Below are 23,243 nucleotides of genomic sequence, written 5' to 3' on the forward strand. Positions count from 1 at the left end.
ACTGATTCACCCATAGCCTTCTCCAACTCAGTTGATGGCAATTCCATCCTTCTGTGTTATATAGAAATCATCCTTACTTGCCAGAAAAACCTGGAGACATTCTGAACACCTCACTTTCTTTCACACGCAACATCCAATCAATTAAAAAATCTGTTGGTTCTTCCTTCATAAACATATCTAGCCCTTCACTAGCCTCACCATGTCCACTCTGGTTTGAGTGGTCATTATCGCTCCTGTGAACTCTTGCAACAACTAATTCTCCTAGCTAATTATTTGCTTCTATATTTGCATCCATATAATCTATTCACAAAATAGCAGAGGTTATTTTTTTTCCACATCTTTATTGGAGTATAATTGCTTTACAATGTTGTGTTAGTTTCTGCTGTACAACAAAGTGAATCAGCTATATGTATACACATATCCCCATATCTCCTCCCTCTTGAGCCTCCCTCCCACCCTCCCTATTCCATCCCTCTGGGTCATCACAAAGCATCGAGTTGATCTCCCTGTGCTCTGCAGCAGCTTCCCACTAGCCATCCATTTTATAGCTGGTAGTGTATATATGTCCATGCCACTCTCTCACTTCATCCCAGCCTCCCCTTCCCCCCACCCCCGCCCGTGTCTTCAAGTCTGTGTTCTCTACGTCTGCGTCTTTATTCCCGTCCTGCCACTAGGTTCATCAGTAACACTTTTTTAGATTCCATATATATGCATTAGCATATGGTATTTGTTTTTCTCTTTCTGACTTACTTCACTCTGTATGACATAATCTAGGCCCATCCAACTCACTACAAGTAACTCAATTTCGTTCCTTTTTATGGCTGAGTAATATTCCATTGAATATGTGTACCACATCTTCTTTATCCATACATCTGTTGATGGACATTTAGGTTGATTCCATGTCCTGGCTATTGTAAATAGAGCTGCAGTGAACATTGGGGTACATGTCTCTTTTTGAATTATGGTTTTCTCAGGGTATATGCCCAGTAGTGGGATTGCTGGGTCATATGGTAGTTCTATTTTTAGTTTTTTAAGGAACCTCCATACTGTTCTCAAATGCATGTCGGCTTACACCACTCTTTTCCTCAAAACACTGCTCTTCTTGCTATTCCTCTAACATATCAGGTATTTCCCACCTTGGTTATTGCTCTTGTGTCTGCCTGGAGGCTTTTCAAAAAAACCTGTCACTTTGGCTCTCTCTTCCCTCTCTTCTTTCAAATCTTTGCTTAATTTCCACATTCTCTGTAAGGACTATTTCAACCACATTATTTTAAAACGTAAGTTCCATGTCTGATAATGTTGAAGTTGTTTACATTGGACCAAACTTCTCACAGGAAACAACTGTAAACATTGGAAAAATTATATTAAAATAGAAGTATCAAGGATGTATCATACAATGCAGAGAATATAGCCAATATTTTGTAATAACTGTAAATGGAATGTAAAATGTAAAATTTTTAAATTAAAAATAAAAAAACACAGCTATCTGACTCTGGAGAGTTACTAGAAGCAGACAGATTTGGAAGAGAATGGACATCTGAAAGGAATATCACTGAAAGTGTTTCCATTTTGGAGGTTTTTCTAGACAAAGGACAGTTCAAATTTGGATAGAAATCTGCAGTCTTACTTGCTTGAGGAATCAAAGGACAAAGTTTGGGGCTACTACAGAAACTGGAAATTGAAGGGATATACCCAGGAAAAGAGAAAACCACAGAGGGGAGACTCAACTTGTGTCTATAAATTCTTCCCAAATCTCTGACTGACCCCTGAAGAACACACACAACAGGCAAACTCCAATCAGCCCATCTAACACTAAGAGAACTAAACAGAATGCAGCTGTGGCTCACTAAGGGCAAAGCAAAGCTTGAAGTCCTCAATATGACAGGCATTCACACACACACAAAAAAAATTACAGTTAACATTATACTTAATAATGGAATACTGAACCTTTCCCCCAAGATCAGAAGGTGGCAAGGGTGTCCACCCCCACCATTTCTATTCAGCATTTTATTGGAGATCCTAGCTGGCGTAATAAGATAAGGAAAATAAAAAAGAGTTCTAAAGATCAGAAAGGAAGAAGTAAAACTCTCTAGCCACTCTAATGGTTGTTTATGCAGAATACTCTAAAGAATACACAAAACAACAAAACAAAAAATAAATAAAATGAATTTAGCAAGATCACAGAATACCAAGTCAATATACAAAAAAAATCAATTGTATTTCTGTATAGAAGCAGCAACTACTAAAAAATGAAATTTAAATAATTCTATTTACAAAAACTCACAGATCAGAAAATTCTTAGGAGTAAATTTTAAAATTAGGGGCATGATTTTTATAATGAAAACTACAAAATGTTTCTGACAGATGACCTAAATAAATGGAGGGTGTACCATATTCATGTATTGGAAGACTCAATAATATTAAGATGTCAATTATTCCAATTTGATCTATAGATTCAATGTAATCTCAATCACAATCCTATGAGGGTTTTTTTGGTAGAAGTTGACAAACTGATTCTAAAATTTATATGGCTATGCAAAGGACTTAGAATATCCAAAGAAATCTTGAAAATGAGCAAAAAGAACTTACAATACCTGACTCCAAGATTTGCTACAAAGCTACAGTAATCAAGACAGTGTGGTGCTAGTGTAGGGATAGACAAATAGATCAATGGAACAGAATAGAAAGCCCAACTTTAGACTAACACTTACAGAGTTATTTGACTTTTTACAAAGTTGCCAAAAGCAATTCAATGGGAAAAAGAAAGTCTTCAACAAATAATACTTGAACAATTTGATAGCCATATAGAAAAAAAACAAACTGAGCCACAATCCCTACTTCATACTGTGAAGGAGAAAATTTGCCACACCAAAATGTGTCTCTTTGGCATGAGGATTTCATTTTACCTCCCCCTTAACTGCCTAAAGAATTTAGATAAAAGACCTGTTCCCAGAATAGAGGTATCACCAGAGATCACCTGCAAAGAATATGGGCTAGGTTGCTGGGGGAAACTCTAGGCAGGACCTAGAAATCAGAATCCACTCTGTGCCCCACTGTCTCTTCACGGCCCAGCAAATATTTGTCTACTAAACATTTGCTTTTCCACCTCTAGGTGAATTGCCTGCCTCCCCTTTAAGTCCGAAGCCTAGCTGCTAAGAGAAGATGGGGAATGTAAGGAAAAATGTGCATGTTTGGAGTACTTTATTTGTCTGCCACAGAAAAAAGCAGATCTAAAATAGGGATTAACAGAATTTTAAAAATTTCAGAAGGGCTGGGAAGGGCTCTCTGAGCCAGTGGCATTTAAGCTAAGACCTGAAGGTTGGGAAGAAGTCAGCCCCCGTATGTTTGAAAGATAACCAATGTAGTTAAGAGGTCAAAGGCTAAACCCTATTCAAGTAATAAAATGTGCATTTTTCTAGCATGTCCTTTGTATAATAAATACTATAAAATAAAAATATAACATTCCTGAACATCCCCCGAACATCCCAATCCTCTTTACCATGCTCTACTTTTTCTTTTTTCCCATAGCGTAACAACTTCTAATAGATATACAGTAATTACTTATTTATTGTGTTTATTTTTTGTTGTCTGTCTCTCCCACTACTCAGCAAGGGCAGAACTTTCTGTCTTCTTTTTTTTTTTCATTGATGTATTCCTAGCACAAAGCACAGTGCTTGGAAATTTGTTGAATAAATGACTACAATTACCCTTGATTTATAAATGAAGAAGCTGAGACAAATGAGTGGAAACCTGCAGACAATTAGAATAGACTAATATAAGGAAAAGATGTCTGATCCTTCTACAACCTCTGACATCCATCTTTTTCAAATACAATGAAAAACCAAAATGCTTTCATTAAAATTTTGATTTGTCAATAGCTGCATCTACATTATTAGATATTTGGCACTTTTATATCCTCTGATATAAATTTAATGTAAAAGATTCATGTCTGTTTGTTTTTCATTTATTTCTTCCTTTCAGGACTTGAAAAATAAGAAATCTCAGGCAAAGCTTTATGCTGATACATTAAAGTCCACACTCGGAACAAGTGTAGACAAGGCCTCTGAAAATTCACTCATTTATTCACTCAATAAATATTTATGTATTTATAATATTTAAATATTTATTGTCTACCATGTGCCTGGCACTATTCTAAGGGTTTAGGATATATAAGCTAACCAAACAAACAAAACTCTTAACCTCTGGAGCTTACATTCTAAACGAATAAAGATCTGCCTAATCAAATTATTTAGCTGCAGCCTCTTAATGAGTTAATTATTTTCTAGGAGTAAATGAGAGATATACTTTTGGAAGCTGGGTTCACTGTTCTCAACCCAATATATAAGTTACACCCTCTGGGTTCTACATCAATGTTTCAAGACAGAAAATACTTATCAGTTCTTACCACTTACCCAATATCATTTTAGAACTGTTTCATCATCAAGGGGTAAGAGGACAAAAAGGGAATGGGAAGTGACTATTATCTCACTGTATTACTCTACCCCCAAATCTGAGAAAACAATAGAGCTTGGAGGTGGAGCGGGAGGTGTTCTCTAGATCAGAAAGGGGTGGATCTGGCCCTTTACCCTTCCTTAGGCTCTTTCTCCTATAGCCACGAAACTACGAGGACATCCCTAGGCAGGCTTACTTCATAGGCTATTAAAAAAAGTTAATGAAGTGGGAACCTACACATCACGCGATGGTTGCTACCTTTGACCCTTAGAGTTTCTTGAGTCATATGAAGAGTAGATGGAGATCCAAAAATTGCCTTATTTTTCAGAAGTAGTGTTGAAGACACCCTGGTTTATTAAGCCCTTGGATTCCTAGACACTATACATGGTGACTTCTGTCAAATACATTGTACTAAACTTGAAGCAGTGTCTATTCCATAGAGGAAACAGCTGGATAAGTGAGCATGTCTATTCTGATGAGCTTCTTTTACACAAAAGGGAAAAGAAGAGATGCTGTGTTTTAGGGACTTGCTTGCAAACTTCTCAAGGACAGTGAGTCTCAAATTGTTTTCTAACTACCCCTTTCCCCTAGTGACTATCACAGACACATATATATGAATAGATTGGATTCTAGGTAAATATTTTTTGAACTGGTAAATGAACAAACAGCGTCAGAGAGCAATCATACAAATACTCCTCTTGAAAGACTTTCTACAAAGAAATACCCAGATGTTTCAAAGGGCCTTTTGATTTTGGTAAATTCTTTATCAAAGCTGAACGTGCTCAAAAATACATGAGGATATCGTGATAAAGAAAAGAGAAAAATACGAAAAAGAAAAGAAGTAACTATTGTTGATCCAAGAAATTCCAGATTTTGAAGATACTTTGAAAAGTAAATAATCTCAAGTTACATGATACAGTATGTTTATGATAGCAACTGCTCAAAAAGACGTAATTATATAGATCTGAGTGACTAAAATAACTCTTGGGATGGTTTCCATCCGGAAATGAATAGGAAGACACACATACGGCTACAGGGACCTACCAATCCCACTGATAGGTAAACCATATCAAAATGATTTACTCAGCTTTCAGTATAAACCATTAAACTTTTTTTTTTTTTTAAACCACTGCTTGCCTGATGCTGCCATTAAGTGGTTTTCATAAACCACAGCAGGAGAATTTTCCACTTTGTGCCCCCACATCCCCACATACATTCTCTGATAGAAATGGTACCTACGAGAAAATTTTTTTAAGTAGATAAATGATATTGTGGGGATGCCTTTGTTTCTATATTAACACTAAAATCATGTTAGAAAGGATTTGAATAAAATATTGTTTAAAATCTGGACCTTTTTCTCTGCATAAACCTTAAATGCATAAATCGGTTGAATGGCTTGTGACACGATCTCAGTATTGGTCCAAGCACAATCGAATTTTAAATTATTAATTAGCTATTTTTCATAATAAGCTCGATATATGCAAATCCACCACCCCAAACAAAAGTTATGGACTTGACAGTAGTCTATATTTAATCATATATTTCGCCCATGAACCCACCTCATTTCCTGCTCCAGCCTTAGGTAAACTTCATCCTGCATCCTGTGCTTATCATTCCCTTGACTTCCTTTCCATACAGTTTTATTGCATTTATTTGTTTTCCTAATAGATTTTTTTAAACAGCTTTATTTAAGAATATTTGAATATAATAGACTGCACATATTTAAAGTGTACAATTTGATAGGCTTTGACATATGTATATACTTGTGAAACCATCACCACAATCAAGGTAATGAACATATACACCACCCTGAAAAGTTTCCACAGGCCCCTTTTCCTCATCCCTTCCTCCCTCCCTTTCCTGTCCCCTCACCTCCAACTACTTGTAACCACTTGCTATGGGCTGAATTGTGTCTCCCCAAAATTCATATGTTGAATCCCCCAACCCCTAATGTAATGATATGTAATTAGGTTTACATGAAGTCATCAGGGTGGGGCCCTCATGATGGGATTAGCACCCTTATAAGAAGAGACACCAGAGAGCTTGCTCTCTTTGCTATGTGCAGACACAGAAAGAAGGGGTTGTCTGTCTGAAAGCCAGGAAGAGAGCTCTCACTAACCCAACCATGCTGGCACCCTGATCTCAGACAGGCTCCAGAACTGTGAGAAAATACATTTTTGTTATTTAAGGCACCCAGTCTATGATATTTTGGTATAGCAGACCAAGCAGACTAATAACCACTGATCTGCTTTCTGTCACTATATATGTTTGTATTACATAAAATTTTATATAAATAGAACCACAGAGTATGTACTCTTATTTGTATGGATAATTTCACTCAGCATAATTATCTTGATATTCACCCAAGCTGGAGTGTGCATCAATATTTCATTCCTTTATTTACTGCTGGGTAATAGTCCATTGTATAGATAAACCATAGTTAATATCTATTCACCTGTTGATGCATATTTGAGCTGTTTATAGCTTTTGGCTATTGCAAATCATACTTCTATGAATATGCATATACAAGTCTTTATATTGACACATATATCTCTTTCTTTAAGTAAATACATAGACATGGAATGGATGGACTGTATAATAAATATATATATGTAAATTTTTAGGACACTGCCAAACTATTTTTCAAAGTGTACCATTTTGCATTCCACCGGCAACACATCCTCACTAATATATGGTATTGTCAGTTGTAGTTCTAAAAACAACCATTCTAATAGGTGTGTAGTAGTATCTTATTATAGTTTCCATTCGAGTTTCTCTAATGACTACAGATGTTGAGTATCTACTTATGTCCTTATTTATCATTTGTATTTCTTCTTTGGTGAAGTATCTGTTCAAATCTTTTGATGATTTTTGGTATTTATCCTGTTTGGTGTTCTTTATGGTTTGGTGTCTGTTATTAATTTTGAAAAGTTTTAGCCATTATTACTTCAAATATCTCTTCTGCCCTGTTCTCTCTTCTCCTGGTATTCCAACTGTGTGTATGTTATACCTTTTGAAAATGTCCTATAGTTCTTGAATGTTTTCTTCTGTCTTTTTTGTTTTCCTCTCTGCATTTCAATTTGAGAAGTTTCTACTTATATATTCTGAAGCTTACTGATTCTTTTCTTGGCCATGTTCAGTCTACAATTGAGACCATCAATGCATTTTCCATTTTTGTTAAAGTGTTTTTGATTTCAGCATTTCTTTTTGAATCTTTCTTAGAGTTTCCATCTCTCTGCTTTCATTACCCATTTGTTCTTGCATATTGTCTACTTTTTCCACCAGAGCCCCTAATATATTAATCATAGTTATCTTAAATTTCCTAATAACTCCAAAATCTGTGTCAGATGTGAATCTTGTTCTGATGCTTTTTGGGTTCTTCAGGCTGTTTTTCTTTGCCTTTTGGCATGCCTTGTCATTTTTTTGTTGAAAGCTACATCCAAGACTAGGGCCCCCAGGAGTTTCTCATTCTTATGCTAGTACACACTTTACTTCCAGAAATTCATCAAAATTCCCAATTACGTTGTTTCCATCAGTTTATGGTTCCAGTAGCTTCTGTACAGGTAAATAGATCTTGGTTGCAACTTTCTGGATTTTCTTATCTCTCCAGATTTTGGGATGGTGGTTTGCCCTGCAACCTCAGTTCTCTGATGGGTCAAGAAAAGTATTGATTTTCAGTTTGTTCAGTTTTTTCTTGTTTTAGGGACAAGAGGATTTATGTTATTCTGGCTAGAGTTGGGCTTTGTTTAATTGGGTTGTTTTCATTTTCCTGATATTGATTTTTGAGAGCACTTCATATATTCCACATATACATATGTTATCAAATATGTGCTCTGCAAATATTTTCTTCTCATCTGCCTTATCTTCTCATTCTTTTAATAGTATCTTTTGAAAAGCAGAAGTTTTAAATTTTGATGAAATCTAATTTATCAAGTTCTTGTTTCATATTCATATGCAATCCAATTGTTCCAGCACCATTATTGAAAAGCACATCTTTTCTGCACTAATTTGTCTTTCCAACTTTGTCAAAAATTAGTTGTTAATATAGATGTGGATCTATTTGTGGAATTCTAATTTTTGCCCATTGATGTTTCTCTATCCTGATTCCAATACCACTCTGTCTTGATTACTGTAGCTTTATAATTAGTCTATTTAACAAATTTTAATTGAGGTATAAATGACATATAACATTATATTAGTTTCAGATGTACAACATAATGATTCAATATTTACATATATTACAAAATAATCACCACAGTAAGTCTAGTTAACATCCCTCACCACATATAGTCACAATATTTTTTTCTTATGATGACTTTTAAGATGTACTTTCTTAAGAACTTTCAAATATGCCATACAGTATTATTAATCTTAGTCACTGTGCTGTGCATTACATCCCCATGACTTATTTGATAACTGAAAGTTTGTATCCTTTGATTTTAAGACGTTTGATTAGTCTTAAAATCAGGAAGTATTACTCTTTCAACAATATTACTCATTTTCAAAGCTGTTTTAACTATTCTAGGTACTTTACATTTCTATATGAATTTGACAATCAGTTTATCAACTGCTACAAAAAAGTATGCTGGGATTTTAATTGGGACTGCCTTGAATCCACAAATTAATTTGAAGATAACTGACATCTTAACAATATTTAGTCTTCCAACCCATGAACATAATATATTGATTTATTTAGGTCTTCTTTAATTTCTCTCAGGAATGTTCTGTAGTTTTCAATGCACAGGTTCTCACATCTTTTGTCAAATTTATGCCTGAAGATTTCACATTTTTGATCCTATTTTAAATGTCTCTTTTCATCTCAGTATCTGATATTTGATGCTAATACATAGGATGGAGATTGATATTTGCATATTAATCTTGTATCTTCCAACCTTGTTAAACTCATTTATTAGTATTAGTAGCTTTTTTTTTTCTAGATTCCATTGGATTTTCTACATAGACAATCATGTTATCTGCTTTTTATTTTCTTTCCCTTGCCTTGCCTTCTGTGTCAGTTAGAATCTCCATGAATAGACATGATAAGAATGGACATTCTTGATTTCTTCCTGATCATAAGAGGAAAATATTGTCTTTCATAATGAACTATGATGTTAGCTGTGAATTTTTTATATGTGTCCTTTATCAGCTTGAGGAAGTTCCCTTTTATTATTATTAGTTATATGACAGCTTTTTATCAGGAATCAATGAATTTTACCAAAAAGTTAATCTATTTATTGAGATAATCATATGATTTTCCATTTTTAGTTTGTTAACGTGGTGAAATACATTGTTTGATTTTCTAATGTTAAACCAATGTTGCATTCCTGTAATAAAAGTCATGATGAATTTTGGTCATGATGAATGATACTTTTTATATATTGTTGGATTTTATTTGTTAAATTTTGCTAATACCTTTTTCATTTATGTTCATGAAAGATACTGTTCTGTGGTTTTCCTTTCTTGTAATGTCTTTGCCTGTTTTTTGGTATCAGAGTAATGGTGGACTCATATAATGACTTAGGAAGTATTTCCTCCTCTTCAATATTATTTTTTCTTTAAATATTTGGTAGACTTCACCAGTAAAGCCATCTGAACATGGAGCTTTCTTTGTGGAATGGATTTTCACTACAAAGTCGATTTTTTAATAAGAGTTATTCAGGTTATCTATTTATTTTTGCGTGCACTTTGGCAGTGTGTATCTTTCAAGAAAGTAGTCCATTTCCTCTAATTTGCCACATTAACTGGCATAAAGTTGTCTGACATATTCCCTTTTATCTTTTTAATATCTGTAAAATCTATAGTGATGTTATCTTTCTCATTCCTGATATTGGTAATTTGTATCTTCCTTTTTCCCTGATAGTCTAGCTTTCATTTCATTATTTTCTTCATTATTATTTTGTTTTCTAATTCATTAATTTCTGCCCTGATCTTTATTACTTCCTTTCTTGTCCTTACTTTGTCTTTAACTTGCTCTTCTTTTTCTAGTATCTTAAGGTGGGAGCTGAGGTTATTGATGTGGGACCTTTCTTCTTTTCTAAGATAGGTGTTTAGTGCTATATATTTCCTCCTAAGTAATTTTTTAGCAGCATACCATAAATTTTGATATGTTGTATTTTCATTGAAATGTTAAAAGTGATTTCTAACTTCCCTTTTATTTTCTTACTTGATACATGGGTTATTTAGATGTTATTTATTTTCCAAATATTGGGGAATTTTCCAGATATGTTTCTGCTAGTGATTTTTAATCTAACTCCATTGTGGTGAGGGAAAATGCTTTAGGTAATGTAAATCCTTCTATATTTGAGATTTGTTTTATAGCCTAGAATATGTTATCTCTTGGTAAATGTTCTATGTGAACTTGAAAAAAAATGTGTATTCTGTTGTTTGCAGGGAGAGTGTTCTGTAAATGTCAATTAGATCAAATTGGATGATATTCTACTTCAAATCTTTGTTCTTACTGATTTTCTCTCCACTTGTTCTCTCAGTTATTGAGAGAGGGGTACTAAAATCTATGATTATAATTTTGGATTTGTCTATTTTCCTTACAATTCTATTAGTTTTTGTTAATGCTTTCTTCTTAGGTATATAAACAATTGAGGTTGGTATTTCTGTTTGATAAACTGACTCCTTTATTACTGTGGAATGACCTTCTTTATTCATGGTAGTATCCATTGCTCTGAAATATACTTTGCCTGCTATTAACATAACCACTCCAGCTTTCTTTTGATTTATGTTAATATAGTGTGTCTTTTACATCCTTTTTCTTTTAACCTCTCTGGATCCTTATACTTAAAATGTATTTCCTGTAGGCACCATATAGTTGGGTCTTGTTTTTTATTCAATCTGACAACCTCTGACATCAAACTGGATTATATACATTACATTTATGTGATTAAATCTATTGTTCCCCCATTTTCTTTCTTCCTTTAGAATAATTTGAACATTTTTAACTATTGGATGTTATCTCTTTTACTGGCTTATTAGCTATAACTCTTTGCTGTGTGGGGTTTTTTTAGCAGTTGCTTGTGATTTTTTTTTTTAACATCTTTATTGGAGTATAATTGCTTTACAATGGTGTGTTAGTTTCTGCTTTATAACAAAGTGAATCAGTTATACATATACATATGTTCCCATATCTCTTCCCTCTTGCATCTCCCTCCCTCCCACCCTCCCTATCCCACCCCTCTAGGTGGTCACAAAGCACAGAGCTGATCTCCCTGTGCTATGCGGTTGCTTCCCACTAGCTATCTATTTTGCGTTTGGTAGCGTATATATGTCCATGCCACTCTCTCACTTTGTCACATCTTACCCTTCCGCCTCCCCATATCCTCAAGTCCATTCTCTAGTAGGTCCGTGTCTTTATTCCCGTCTTGCCACTAGGTTCTTCATGACCTTTTTTTTTTTTTTTCCCCTTAGATTCCATATATATGTGTTAGCATATGGTATTTGTTTTTCTCTTTCTGACTTACTTCACTCTGTATGACAGACCCTAATTCCATCCACCTCACTACAAATAACTCCATTTCATTTCTTTTTATGGTTGAGTAATATTCCATTGTATATAAGTGCCACATCTTCTTTATCCATTCATCCGATGATGGACATTTAGGTTGCTTCCATGTCCTGGCTATTGTAAATAGAGCTGCAATGAACATTTTGGTACATGACTCTTTTTTTTTTTTTTTTTTTTTTTATGGCTGTGTTGGGTCTTCATTTCTGTGTGAGGGCTGTCTCTAGTTGTGGCAAGCGGGGGCCACTCTTCATCACGGTGCACGGGCCTCTCACTATCGCAGCCTCTCTTGTTGCAGAGCACAGGCTCCAGACGCGCAGGCTCAGTAATTGTGGCTCACAGGCCCAGTTGCTCTGCGGCATGTGGGATCCTCCCAGACCAGGGCTCGAACCCGTGTCCCCTGCATTGGCAGGCAGATTCTCAACCACTGCGCCACCAGGGAAGCCCAGTACATGACTCTTTTTGAATTATGGTTTTCTCAGGGTATATGCCCAGTAGTGGGATTGCTGGGTCATATGGTAGTTCTATTTTTTAGTTTTTTAAGGAACCTCCATACTGTTCTCCATAGTGGCTGTATCTGCTTGTGATTTTATAGTATGCAGCTTTAACTTATTTCAGTCTACCCTCAAGTGATATATCACTTCACATATAGCATAAAAATCTAACAATAATATCCTTTCTGACTTTTGTGCTATTGTTGTACATGCTACAAACCACACATTAAATTGTTTTTATTTGGGGATAAATACCAATTATATTCTAAAATTATTTGACTAATAAGAAAAATATCAGATATACTTACTTATGTAGCTACAATTTCCATTGTTCTTCATTCCTTTGGCTAGATACATATTTTCATTTGGTATCATTTCTTTCTGCCTGAAGGACTTCCATTTTTTATAGTGTGGGTGTGCTGTTGATTGTTTTCAGCTCTGTCTGGATTCTACTCTTCCTAAATGTCTAAAAAATGCTTTTTTGCCTTTAGTTTTTAAAGATATTTTCACTGAGTATAGAATTCATGATCAATAGTTTTTTTTTTCTTTCAGTACTCTAAAAATCAAGATGTTCCACTGTCTTCTTGCTTACATTGTTTTTGACAAGAAATCTGCTATTTCCTTCTTTTTGTTTCTCTGTATATAATGTGACATTTCCCCCCCTCTTGCTGCTTTCAACATTTTTTCTATCACACTGCATTTGAACAATTTGATTTTTGTGTTTTTGGTATAGTTTTTTCATATTTTATGGGCTTGGAGTTTGTTGAGCTTCTTAGATCTGTGTGTTTATAGTTTTCATCACATTTGTGTTTGTGTGTGTGTGTGTGTGTGTGTGTGTGTTTTAATCTGAAATCCCAATCATTTATGAAAGGATACTTATTTCTTACTCACGTAAGCCTCTGTTAAGAATTCCACTTCCTGGGGCTTCCCTGGTGGTGCAGTGGTTGAGAATCTGCCTGCCAATGCAGGGGACACGGGTTCGAGCCCTGGTCTGGGAAGATCCCACATGCCACGGAGCAACTAGGCCCCTGAGCCACAGTTACTGAGCCTGCGCGTCTGGAGCCTGTGCTCCGCAACAAGAGAGGCCGCGATACTGAGAGGCCCGTGCACCATGATGAAGAGTGGCCCCCACTTGCCACAACTAGAGAAAGCCCTCACACAGAAACGAAGACCCAACACAGCCATAAATCAATCAATCAATCAATCAATCAATCAATCAATCCGAAGTTTAAAAAAAAAAAAAAAAGAATCCCACTTCCTTTCTTCTCATAACTGGCAATCATCTATAACACGTAGCTTTCATGAAAACTGCAACAAAAGGGGGAGAGGGGATGGGGGCCACATAGCTTTTAACCATCTCAGTCCAGAAGTGGCTCAAAAAAGTCACTTTCTCTCACAGTCCAGTAACCAGAAGTCACATGGCCCCAACCTAGGAGAAGTTGGGAAATGTAAGGGAACATGTGGATATTTGGAGTACTTTCTTTGTCTGCCATAGAAAAAAGCAGATCTAACATAGGAATTGACAGAATTAAAGTAATTTTAGAAGGTATGGGCTGGGAAAGGCTCCCTGAGCCAGTGGCATTTAAGCTAAGGCCTAAAAGTTGGAAAGGTAAGTCCCAGTATGTTTGAAAGATAATCAATGTAGTTAAGAGGTCAGAGGCTAAAGTTCTATTCAAGTAATAAAATGTACATTATCCTAGTATGTCCTTTGTATAATAAATACTATCACTTAGGAAGCCTTCAAGGGTATGGGGGTATAAGATCCTCACCAAATCTTGATCAGTGACAGAACTTACACACTACTCTCTTAGATGTAGCAGAATAGGTAGAAGGATGAACCTTCAATGACACACATACACACAAAGCAATAGTTGTGAAACTACAGGGTTCATTCATTCCAGCAATAACATTCACTAAGAGTCTACCATGATGCAAGGTGGAAAAAAAATGTTGACTCCAATTCCCCCTGCTTTGATGGAACTAATAGTCTAGTGGAAGAAACATATTACTAAAAAGCAATGAAATACTCTATGTGGAATCATTTTTCTCCATAAAGAAAGGGGGGGAGCTATAACAAAGGTCAAGTCTAATTTAGAAGTTATTTAGAAATAAACAGAAAAGAAGCTCTACAAAAACTGAGGAGTCCAGAGTGATGAAAATTTCCCACACTGGTCAAGAACATTAAAAATAGAGTAAAAAGTATTCTGCATACATAAATTCCATAAGCTCTCAAGAAGAGCAATTATAGCAAGACCTTTTTTCTCCAAATGAAGAATCAAGTTTTAGACAAATATACATATCTACATGCACTAATTAGGTCAATATCCACATTTTTATGCCTACTAAATTCTAGAAAATTTTGTCTTTGTTATATCTACACTGTGAATTCTCACTTTTCTTACTCGCCCTCTCCATATTTAATCCTTTAATCCTGTATTTCATTCTGATTTCTCTGTTCAATCCTCTTACATAAATTGGAAGATGTTAATCCTCAAAGGCTTCTAACTAGATAAATGAAGGGAAATATTTGAAAAACTATTTTAGAAAAAGATAGATAAGATAGAATAAGTTTTCCCGTTCTACCTAATAATTTTGTTCCCAGAAATAGACAAGAGGTAGATTTCTTAGAAAGCAAGAAAATACAAATAGGTGAGTAAGCACCTCTCTTGGTGCTTGACTTGCTGTCTCAGTTGTGGGACTATGATTATGATTGAAAGAATACTATAATTAGGTCTCTTGGTACTTCTCTGCTACTCACTTGTTGTGACCTTACACAAGTTTCTCAGTTCAGTTTCCTTAACTATAAACCACAGATCAAAAAAATTGTACCTACTGTTAAGGGTTGTTGTGAGTGTTAAATGATTTCTTGTATATAAAGCACTTTACAACAATGTCTGGCAATAATAAATGATAAAAATCGTCATTACTAATACTAGTAATAGTTATCATGGAGCAGTAGTTGTAAAAAACCACATTAAAATTTAATTGAGTGATTGCTGTTTTCTAGACTTACATCTGAATGCTTTCATATAATTTAAACCCTTTTAAACCAAATTCACCCTGTACCAAATACCACCCTACAACAAACATTTAGAGCAAATTTCCAGTGTGCTTCAAGCTTGTGGACATTATCATTTCCCTTTCATTGCTTTAGTCGAAAAAGAATGTCACTGGTTCCCAATTTTTAAAGACCATTATTCCACCTTATTTATTTATTTTTTTTTTATAATTTATAAGTTCTTTTATTCTAGGGTTTAGAATAGTTTAAATAGCTTTAGGATTACTTGATCTTTTTTTTTTTTGGCTGTGTTGGGTCTTTGTTTCTGTGCGAGGGCTTTCTCTAGTTGCGGCGAGCGGGGGCCACTCTTCATCGCGGTGCGCGGGCCTTTCACTGTCGCGGCCTCTCTTGTTGCTGAGCACAGGCTCCAGACGCGCAGGCTCAGTAGTTGTGGCTCACGGGCCCAATTGCTCCGCGGTATGTGGAATCTTCCCAGACCAGGGCTCGAACCCGTGTCCCCTGCATTGGCAGGCAGATTCTCAACCACTGCGCCACCAGGGAAGCCCCCACCTTATTTTTAACACTACAAACTGACACATACTTGTGGAAAGGGAATGTTGCCTGCCATTCCAGTCAACAACAAATGTTGCCCATCATCAAGCTATCAACCACTGTAGTCACCCCACCCCCTGCCTAACAGTGCACCCTGAGGGTAATTCAGGATGGAGAAAAACAGGAAACATTCTGTGTTCTGGATACTGACCCTAGATAGTTAAGATGCATATCTAAGGAATAATTTCAATGAGCCCAGACTCTTGCATCTTCCCATACATAGAAAATCACTAAAATCATTAACTTGAGATGTCTGTTTTTTGTGATTAGCAGTAATCTTTTGATGTTCAACTACCTTTTTTTTTTTTTTCAGCAAAAACTCCTAGATATCCTAGCTCCTTCCTTACTTCTTTGGAGTAGTTTCTCAGAGCTACCTGAGAGGTTGTCTCCCAGGCTACAGTCCTCAGTAATGTCCCCAAATAAAACTTAACTCTCAACTTTTAGGGTGTGCATTTTTCTTCAGTTGACATACTCTACAAATGATATAACTTTTAATATAAGTTTAATAGATGTAACTCAATAAAAGCTAAAAGCAAATAATACGTAATTAGGAGAAAAATATATACAACACGAATAGCAGACATCATTCTGGCCTTGACAAAATGATCACTTATTGATACTGATAGAATCTATGCACAGTTAGGAAAGGAGTAGGGAAGCATCCACATATGATTGTTTCATCTCTCCCTAGATGTAGGACCAGCTACAGGACAAACAGCCAGACCATGTGACTGTGGACACACAATTTTATCCTGAGTACTTTCAATCCAGACCAAAGTCACACAGCTCCTGAACAAAAGCATGGGCTTAAGCCTGTGATAGATTCATTACCATCAAATAGGACAGAATTCTCTCTCATTTCTTTGCTTTCTTACCCAAATGAGATGCATGAAAACTGCTTGCACATTCTGTTTACTCCTTATGCAAGCTTGTATTCCAACACCAGAATTATAATTCTAATTTAGAATTTCTATTGCTCAAGATATTGCCCTAATTGTGAAAAATAATTTCTGACTTCTAATCATGAAATAACTTGGAATCCAGATTATTAACAAAATGATGGAAAATTGGAGATGTAATTGACTAGAATCATTTCATTTGTTCATTTGCTCATTGTTTCATTGGTTCATTATAACAATCTTATAAGACATGTACCGGAGAGAGGTTATTTCAATCCACTTGCACATAGCCAACTGTTGGGGCTCAGGGCAGGCCATCCCAAAATATGCCTCAATGGCATATTAATTATTTTGAATTAGTTACTTAAGAAAGAGCCATTTTAAGAGGGACACTCTGACCCTCCTCTCTGTCTCCTTGAAAGTAGGAAATAAATCTCTCATGAAAGGTGCACTCCTTGCATCTGAAGGTAGAAGGACACCCTGATTTCCAGAGATAGGCAATTTGGGGCAAGAAACTTATATAAACAAAACTTGTTACTCCTTTAGTTTACCATCCCAAACTCAAATTCTGCTTAGATTCTTCACTAATTAAGCACCCAAAGCCTAATTTTCTTTGTCCTGTGAATTCCTCACAAATTTATTGTTTGTTTGTCTAAAAAGTATAAAAGCTGCCTGCTTTGGCCACTTCCTAGGCCACATGACTGTGGGACCTCCATGTGCATAAGTTAAAGTTTGTTTCTTTTTCTCCTTTTAATCTGTCTTGTGTAGTAGTCCAGCCACAGAACTCAAGAGAGATACAGGGGAAATTTGCCCTACCCCAACACAACCTATCAAAATGACTAATGAGTTCCACGTCTTCTTAAAGCATGCAGGTTGATGCCCAGGGCTTGCTGAAAGAATATCAGAATGTAATTAATAAACTACTCCTGCACCTACCAGTAGAGTTTCATGATAATCAAGAGACAAGTGTGTGTATTTCTCAACCTGTTTTTGCCAGTTCTTTCACAGCAAATTATGTGATTTAATTAAAACAGTACAAACAAACAGTTGTTATGCCTGTGAAGACTAAATTGAATGTTCTCAAAAGACTTGAGAATTAAAAAGAATTAGTAATGACTTAGATAAGGACAAGACAACCATGAACACTGGGAGACACTTTAAAAATATAGATGAACTTTCACTTAGTTTTATCTCAAACTGAAAATTATAGGCAGTGATTCATAGGTATTACTAATGCCAGAAAATAACACAAAATTCCAAACAGTAGGTTCCGTAGAGACTTGGATCTTGTAGGGAAGCACAATTTGCCACCCCAAAATGTCTCTTTGGCATGAGGATTATTTTAGGCTGATTATTTTTAAGAAACAGAAGACTCAGTAAGTCTGTGTTTTTACCTCCCCATCAGCTGCCTAAAGAATTTAGATAAAGGACCTATTCCCAGAATAGAGGTATCTCCAGAAATATCTGCAAAGAAAATGGACTAGTTGTGTTGGGGGAAACTCAGCAGCGCCTAGACATCAAAGTCCACTCTGTGTCCCATTGCCCCTGCATGGCCCAGCAAACATCTGCTTTTGCATCTCCAGGTGAATTGCTTTCCTCCCCTTTGAAGTCCCAAACCACTACACCCAACATCTTCTTTTGTCTTTTGCTGAAGATCGTATTTAAGGTGAAAGCTTCAGCCATTTTGGCGAGTTACTCAGTTTTCCTGGGTCTCTCCCAAGTACACATGTTATTAAACTTTTGTTTGTTTTTCTCCTGTGAATCTATCTCAGGTCACCAGCCAGAAGAACCTAGAAGGGAAGAGGAAACTTTCTTCCCCAACAACCTACATCAAAAGATTGATGAATTAATATATAAATACTTTATGTCATAATACAATGTTTAAGGTAAAATGCATTGTTTTATGATTTCCTACGTTATCCAACTTTTTCTAGTAACCAACAAACTATATGTCCCAGTATAATGTAGGTTAAGTAATATAGAGTCTCCTGATCTGTAAAATGAAGAAGGTAATTCTTACTCATAAGGCTGTTTTGAGGATTAAATAAAATCATCCATATAAAAGAATACCTGTCACCTAGTAAGCACACATTACTCACTAGCTAACACGGCATGCTGGTGAGGGTGGTAACATAACGGTAATGGCATGAGGGACCAGTCTGCCTGGATTCACATCCCAGCTCAATTACCAGCTCTGTGATCTTAGGGGAAGTTACCTAACCTCTCTGTACCTTAAATCCATCATCAGTAAAATGTACATAATAATAGCTCCACCACCATTGGGTTATTGTGAGGATCCAATGCATCAATAAATGTGAAGTGCCTAAGACATAATACATGCTTAACGTAACACATTTTAGTCACTGTTATTTTGTATATTATTGGCTTTTCAGCTAGATAGAAAATCGCCCTTTCTCAAAGCATCCAAATATTTGTTATCATCCCTTTGGCTCTAGGCTTCTCACCTTGTAAAATGAACACAGGACTCAATTGATTTTAGAACAGACAGATCACTAGTGCCATCTAGTGGCAAACTGCTAATAAATTTAACAAAAAGGAATATTGCCCATAAAGGGGTAAAATTTCTACAGACATGAATTTAATTTTTGAAGACAAACTAGATATTTGGAAATGTGATATGTTTTCTATAATGATTTGAATGTAATACAAATATAAGTGGGGGAAATTTAAAAACTGTAAACCACAAGAAGATTGCTTGGCAAACACAGTACAAAAAAAAAAAAAGATTCTTGCTTTGCATGAGCCAAACAACTGGGTTTAAACCCAATGTCAAAAATTTTTAGACAGATTTGTGATGTTAATATACCCCTGATATTTTCTAGACCTTACTCTCCTATGATATCAAATGAGTGTGCTATATGTGTTGAATTCATTTTGTAGTTATAAAAGTAAGGGATAAATCACTATGCTAATTTTAACATGATGAATCTATAGTATTATCTGTCAGAAGCATTTTGGGGGGAACCTTGATAACTTCTAACATCCTTTCCAACTTTCTGATTTTTTTAAATGCAGCCATATTGGAGGAAAAGAATTAGAAATGTGACTTTGGGTGTAATTTAAACAGCATAAATGTTATAACATATACTAAGATATTAAGTTATATCATTGGATAAATTAAAAATTAATACCATACAAAGATCCCAGGTGATAGCATCATACAGCTTTACTTTCTGCAAGTCAGAACTTACAGAAGAACTCAAAACTGCACAAAACTACTGTAATCTATAATATTCAGGCAGTCCTTGCCTTGCTCATTGAAATATGTACAAATTTCAGAGCCGCAATTTAGTCAAATAACAGCAGCCTTCCAACAACGCAGTTCAAATTTCAGTTATCACGGCATATTAACTGTGACTAATTATATAAGAGCTGCTAGCTCTTTGGTCCAAAAATCACTATGTAAATAACAGATGAGCATCATGATCAGTGACTAACATGTCACTTCTTTCAAAGTCTGTCAGTGCTTGGTCACTGCACATCTGTTATTCAGTTCAAACACAGAAAGCAAATCATGTTGCTTCCTTGTGTTCCAGTGATAAACTCACTTGACATTTCACAAAAGTGAGTAATCAAAAGAGGCTATCAGCCCATAAAGATGAAAGTGCAACAAAGAAATAAAACGTGATGATGCTGGAAATGAAATTGGATGTGAATAGAAGATCTGAAGATGGTGACAGCAAAGCAAGGCTAGAAGAGACCTAGGCCAGCAAGGAGGTAAGAGCCATGAATGTAAAAAACAAGATAAAGTCGCTTCAACAGGATTCTAACTGAATGTAAATGGGTTGTACGAGAAATAGGGGATGACCCTGGAATGTTGACACCGTGCCCTTTGGAGCAATGTAGCTATGCAGCCATAAGAACTTAGCGAAGGCAAACTGATCAAAATAAATGAGGAACGTGATTGTGACAAAAAGGATGACAACGCCCCAGAGGAAGTGACACCAGAACAAAACTTCACATTAAAGAAACTCTCAGAGATATCTCATGACTTTGAAAGGACAAAGGACAAAATGGAAGTTGATCCAAACTTAAAAAGAATTTGACAGTTCAATTCACCAAGGCATAGAAAAGATGCTTGCTCCATATTATAAGTCGTATGATGAGAAGAAGGCAAATAACCGTTCAAACTCCTCTTGACAAGATTTTGGCAATGAAATAAAATGCTTTAATTCTCAATGTTTCTAATGTTTTAAATTACAGTGTACTGAATAAATATTAATTTTACTATTTTTCATTTCCTTATACATTTATAAACCACAGTAAGAGAGTTTTTAGTGTTTTGAGAAAACATTTTAAAGGTCACAGAACAATTGTTATTCTCCTATTGATTTACTAAGATTGCTTTGTCCAGTTTCAACTTAGTCATTTTCATGGTTTTGCACTATTGTGCAAAACAAGAACTGGATGTATTGTCAAAGCCTAAATTTTTCTTTCACAATTTTCAGTCATTGTAAACGTCATTCAGAAATTGCATGCTAATATAATAGCTAGTCCCCTTCTGAACGTATTTTATAAATTATTTGCAGTGTCATGATATAATGTTGAAAGATGTCCTTGCTCCTAACCAAACCAGACATATAGAAGAGCGTTATGTACCTGGCAGTGGCAACTGAACTAATATACCACTGACTCTTGGGTCCATGTTCAATTGATCGGTTATATCCAAAAGTTCTTCCTGAGAAACATCCTTAGGTTTTAGAATGATCTCACTACAGATACCTGGAAGAAAAACAAGTACAGAAAGTCACTTTAACAAAAAGATGTGTTTTCTCATTGATGGTGTCTTACACAGTGCGTGATTGGTTCCCTCTGCTCCTATCCCACTGGAAGAAAAGGCCCTTCTACAAAAATCATGTGCAAAGCACCATCAGGAGGGAATTTTCAAATAGTACAGATCCTTTCTCGTGATTCACAGGCATTCTTTGGCCCAGTAACGCATTTAGCAAATCGCGCTCATCTGTGGTAAGCTACTGTTAGTGGATTTGAAGAGAGTAAGAATACCAATACCACCACCACCACTATTAGGCCAAGTTCGACAGAGTGAACTAGCCAGGTTTATCATGTGATTAAAGCAAAAAAACAGGCCCTTTAAATGTAACATGTTGCTCTCACATCTCACCATAGGATCTGAAATCACACTGAATTGATTCAATAAGAAACTTGAAGAGAAAGAGTAAGAAATGAATATAAACTTCGGTAACTAATATCCTATAATAATAATAATAATAATAATACATGTCATTCAAATAGCACTTAGTTGACAATTATCATTCATAATTATCACACTTTGAAGTAAAACCAGAAAACATGTAGTAACAAGTACAACTAAAACACGTCCCCACCTACAGCAGCAGCGGCTTTGACCTTCTTCCTGACGTATGTGTGGCTTGCTGGGTTATCACCCACTAAAATGATACTGAGGTGAGGTCTTCCATTCCCAAGGGAAATCCAAGATTCCACACCTCGCTGTATTTCTTTCTGGATTTGTTTGGCCATTTCAGTTCCTGAGATAATAATTGCGTCATGTCTGTGGAAAACAAAGGAATAAACGTGGTACTAAAAAGGCAATAAGGAATATTCAACCACATAAATTTAAGGTACAAGAGTGAACAAAACATTTATGATTCCCCAAGTGAGCAACCAAAATTTGCTTTCTTTCAGGTATATTTGACACTCATTCTTCAGGTTCAAAAATATATTTATAATTTTTTCAAAGGAGTCCAACTCTGCTTTTTAGTTCTGCATTACAATCTATCTATAGTATACATAACTTTCACATATATATATTTCAATTATCAAACCACATACTAAAGATCTAGAATATTGGCTGTATTAAAAGCTCTGCTATTTTTTTCAGAAGAGACAGATCAGCACAGTCTAGTTAAAACTGGCACCCATCTTCAAAGCTCCAGGCCATGGTGTATGTACGTGGCCCCATAGCCTTTTGACCCAAAGGCAAAGTCAGTTCACTCTTAATAGAATATCCTGTACAAGACCCTGAAGCCATGAGCTCCGTACTACACAACTCTTCTCACTTACTCAAGGAAAAATTTTATCCCACAGCTCCAGGACAAGGACAGCTGTGACAACAGCTGCCAGACTTGCCATGCTTGTCATTGATTACTGTGGGGACCAGGCCAGTAAGGCTCAATTGCCCCCCTACCCAAACACCCACACCATGGCATCATTTCTAATAGAAAAACTGCACAAAACATTACTTCCTGGCAGTTTTTAAGTGCTTAAGTAGGTAAGAA

The 23,243-nt window shown here is 35.8% G+C and overlaps 1 protein-coding gene across 1 annotated transcript in view; it reads right to left on the reverse strand.

The window, feature by feature from the left end:
* Positions 1-23,243, reverse strand: part of MTHFD2L (methylenetetrahydrofolate dehydrogenase (NADP+ dependent) 2 like) — a 137,502-nt gene that overhangs the window by 97,637 nt on the left and 16,622 nt on the right. Inside the window, 2 exon segments of the mRNA XM_036852708.1 lie at positions 21,586-21,708; positions 22,332-22,516. Of these exon segments, the coding sequence (XP_036708603.1) occupies positions 21,586-21,708; positions 22,332-22,516 (308 nt within the window).

Source organism: Balaenoptera musculus, chromosome 5 (genome assembly GCF_009873245.2).
Source record: "Balaenoptera musculus isolate JJ_BM4_2016_0621 chromosome 5, mBalMus1.pri.v3, whole genome shotgun sequence".
Taxonomy (NCBI): domain Eukaryota; kingdom Metazoa; phylum Chordata; class Mammalia; order Artiodactyla; family Balaenopteridae; genus Balaenoptera; species Balaenoptera musculus.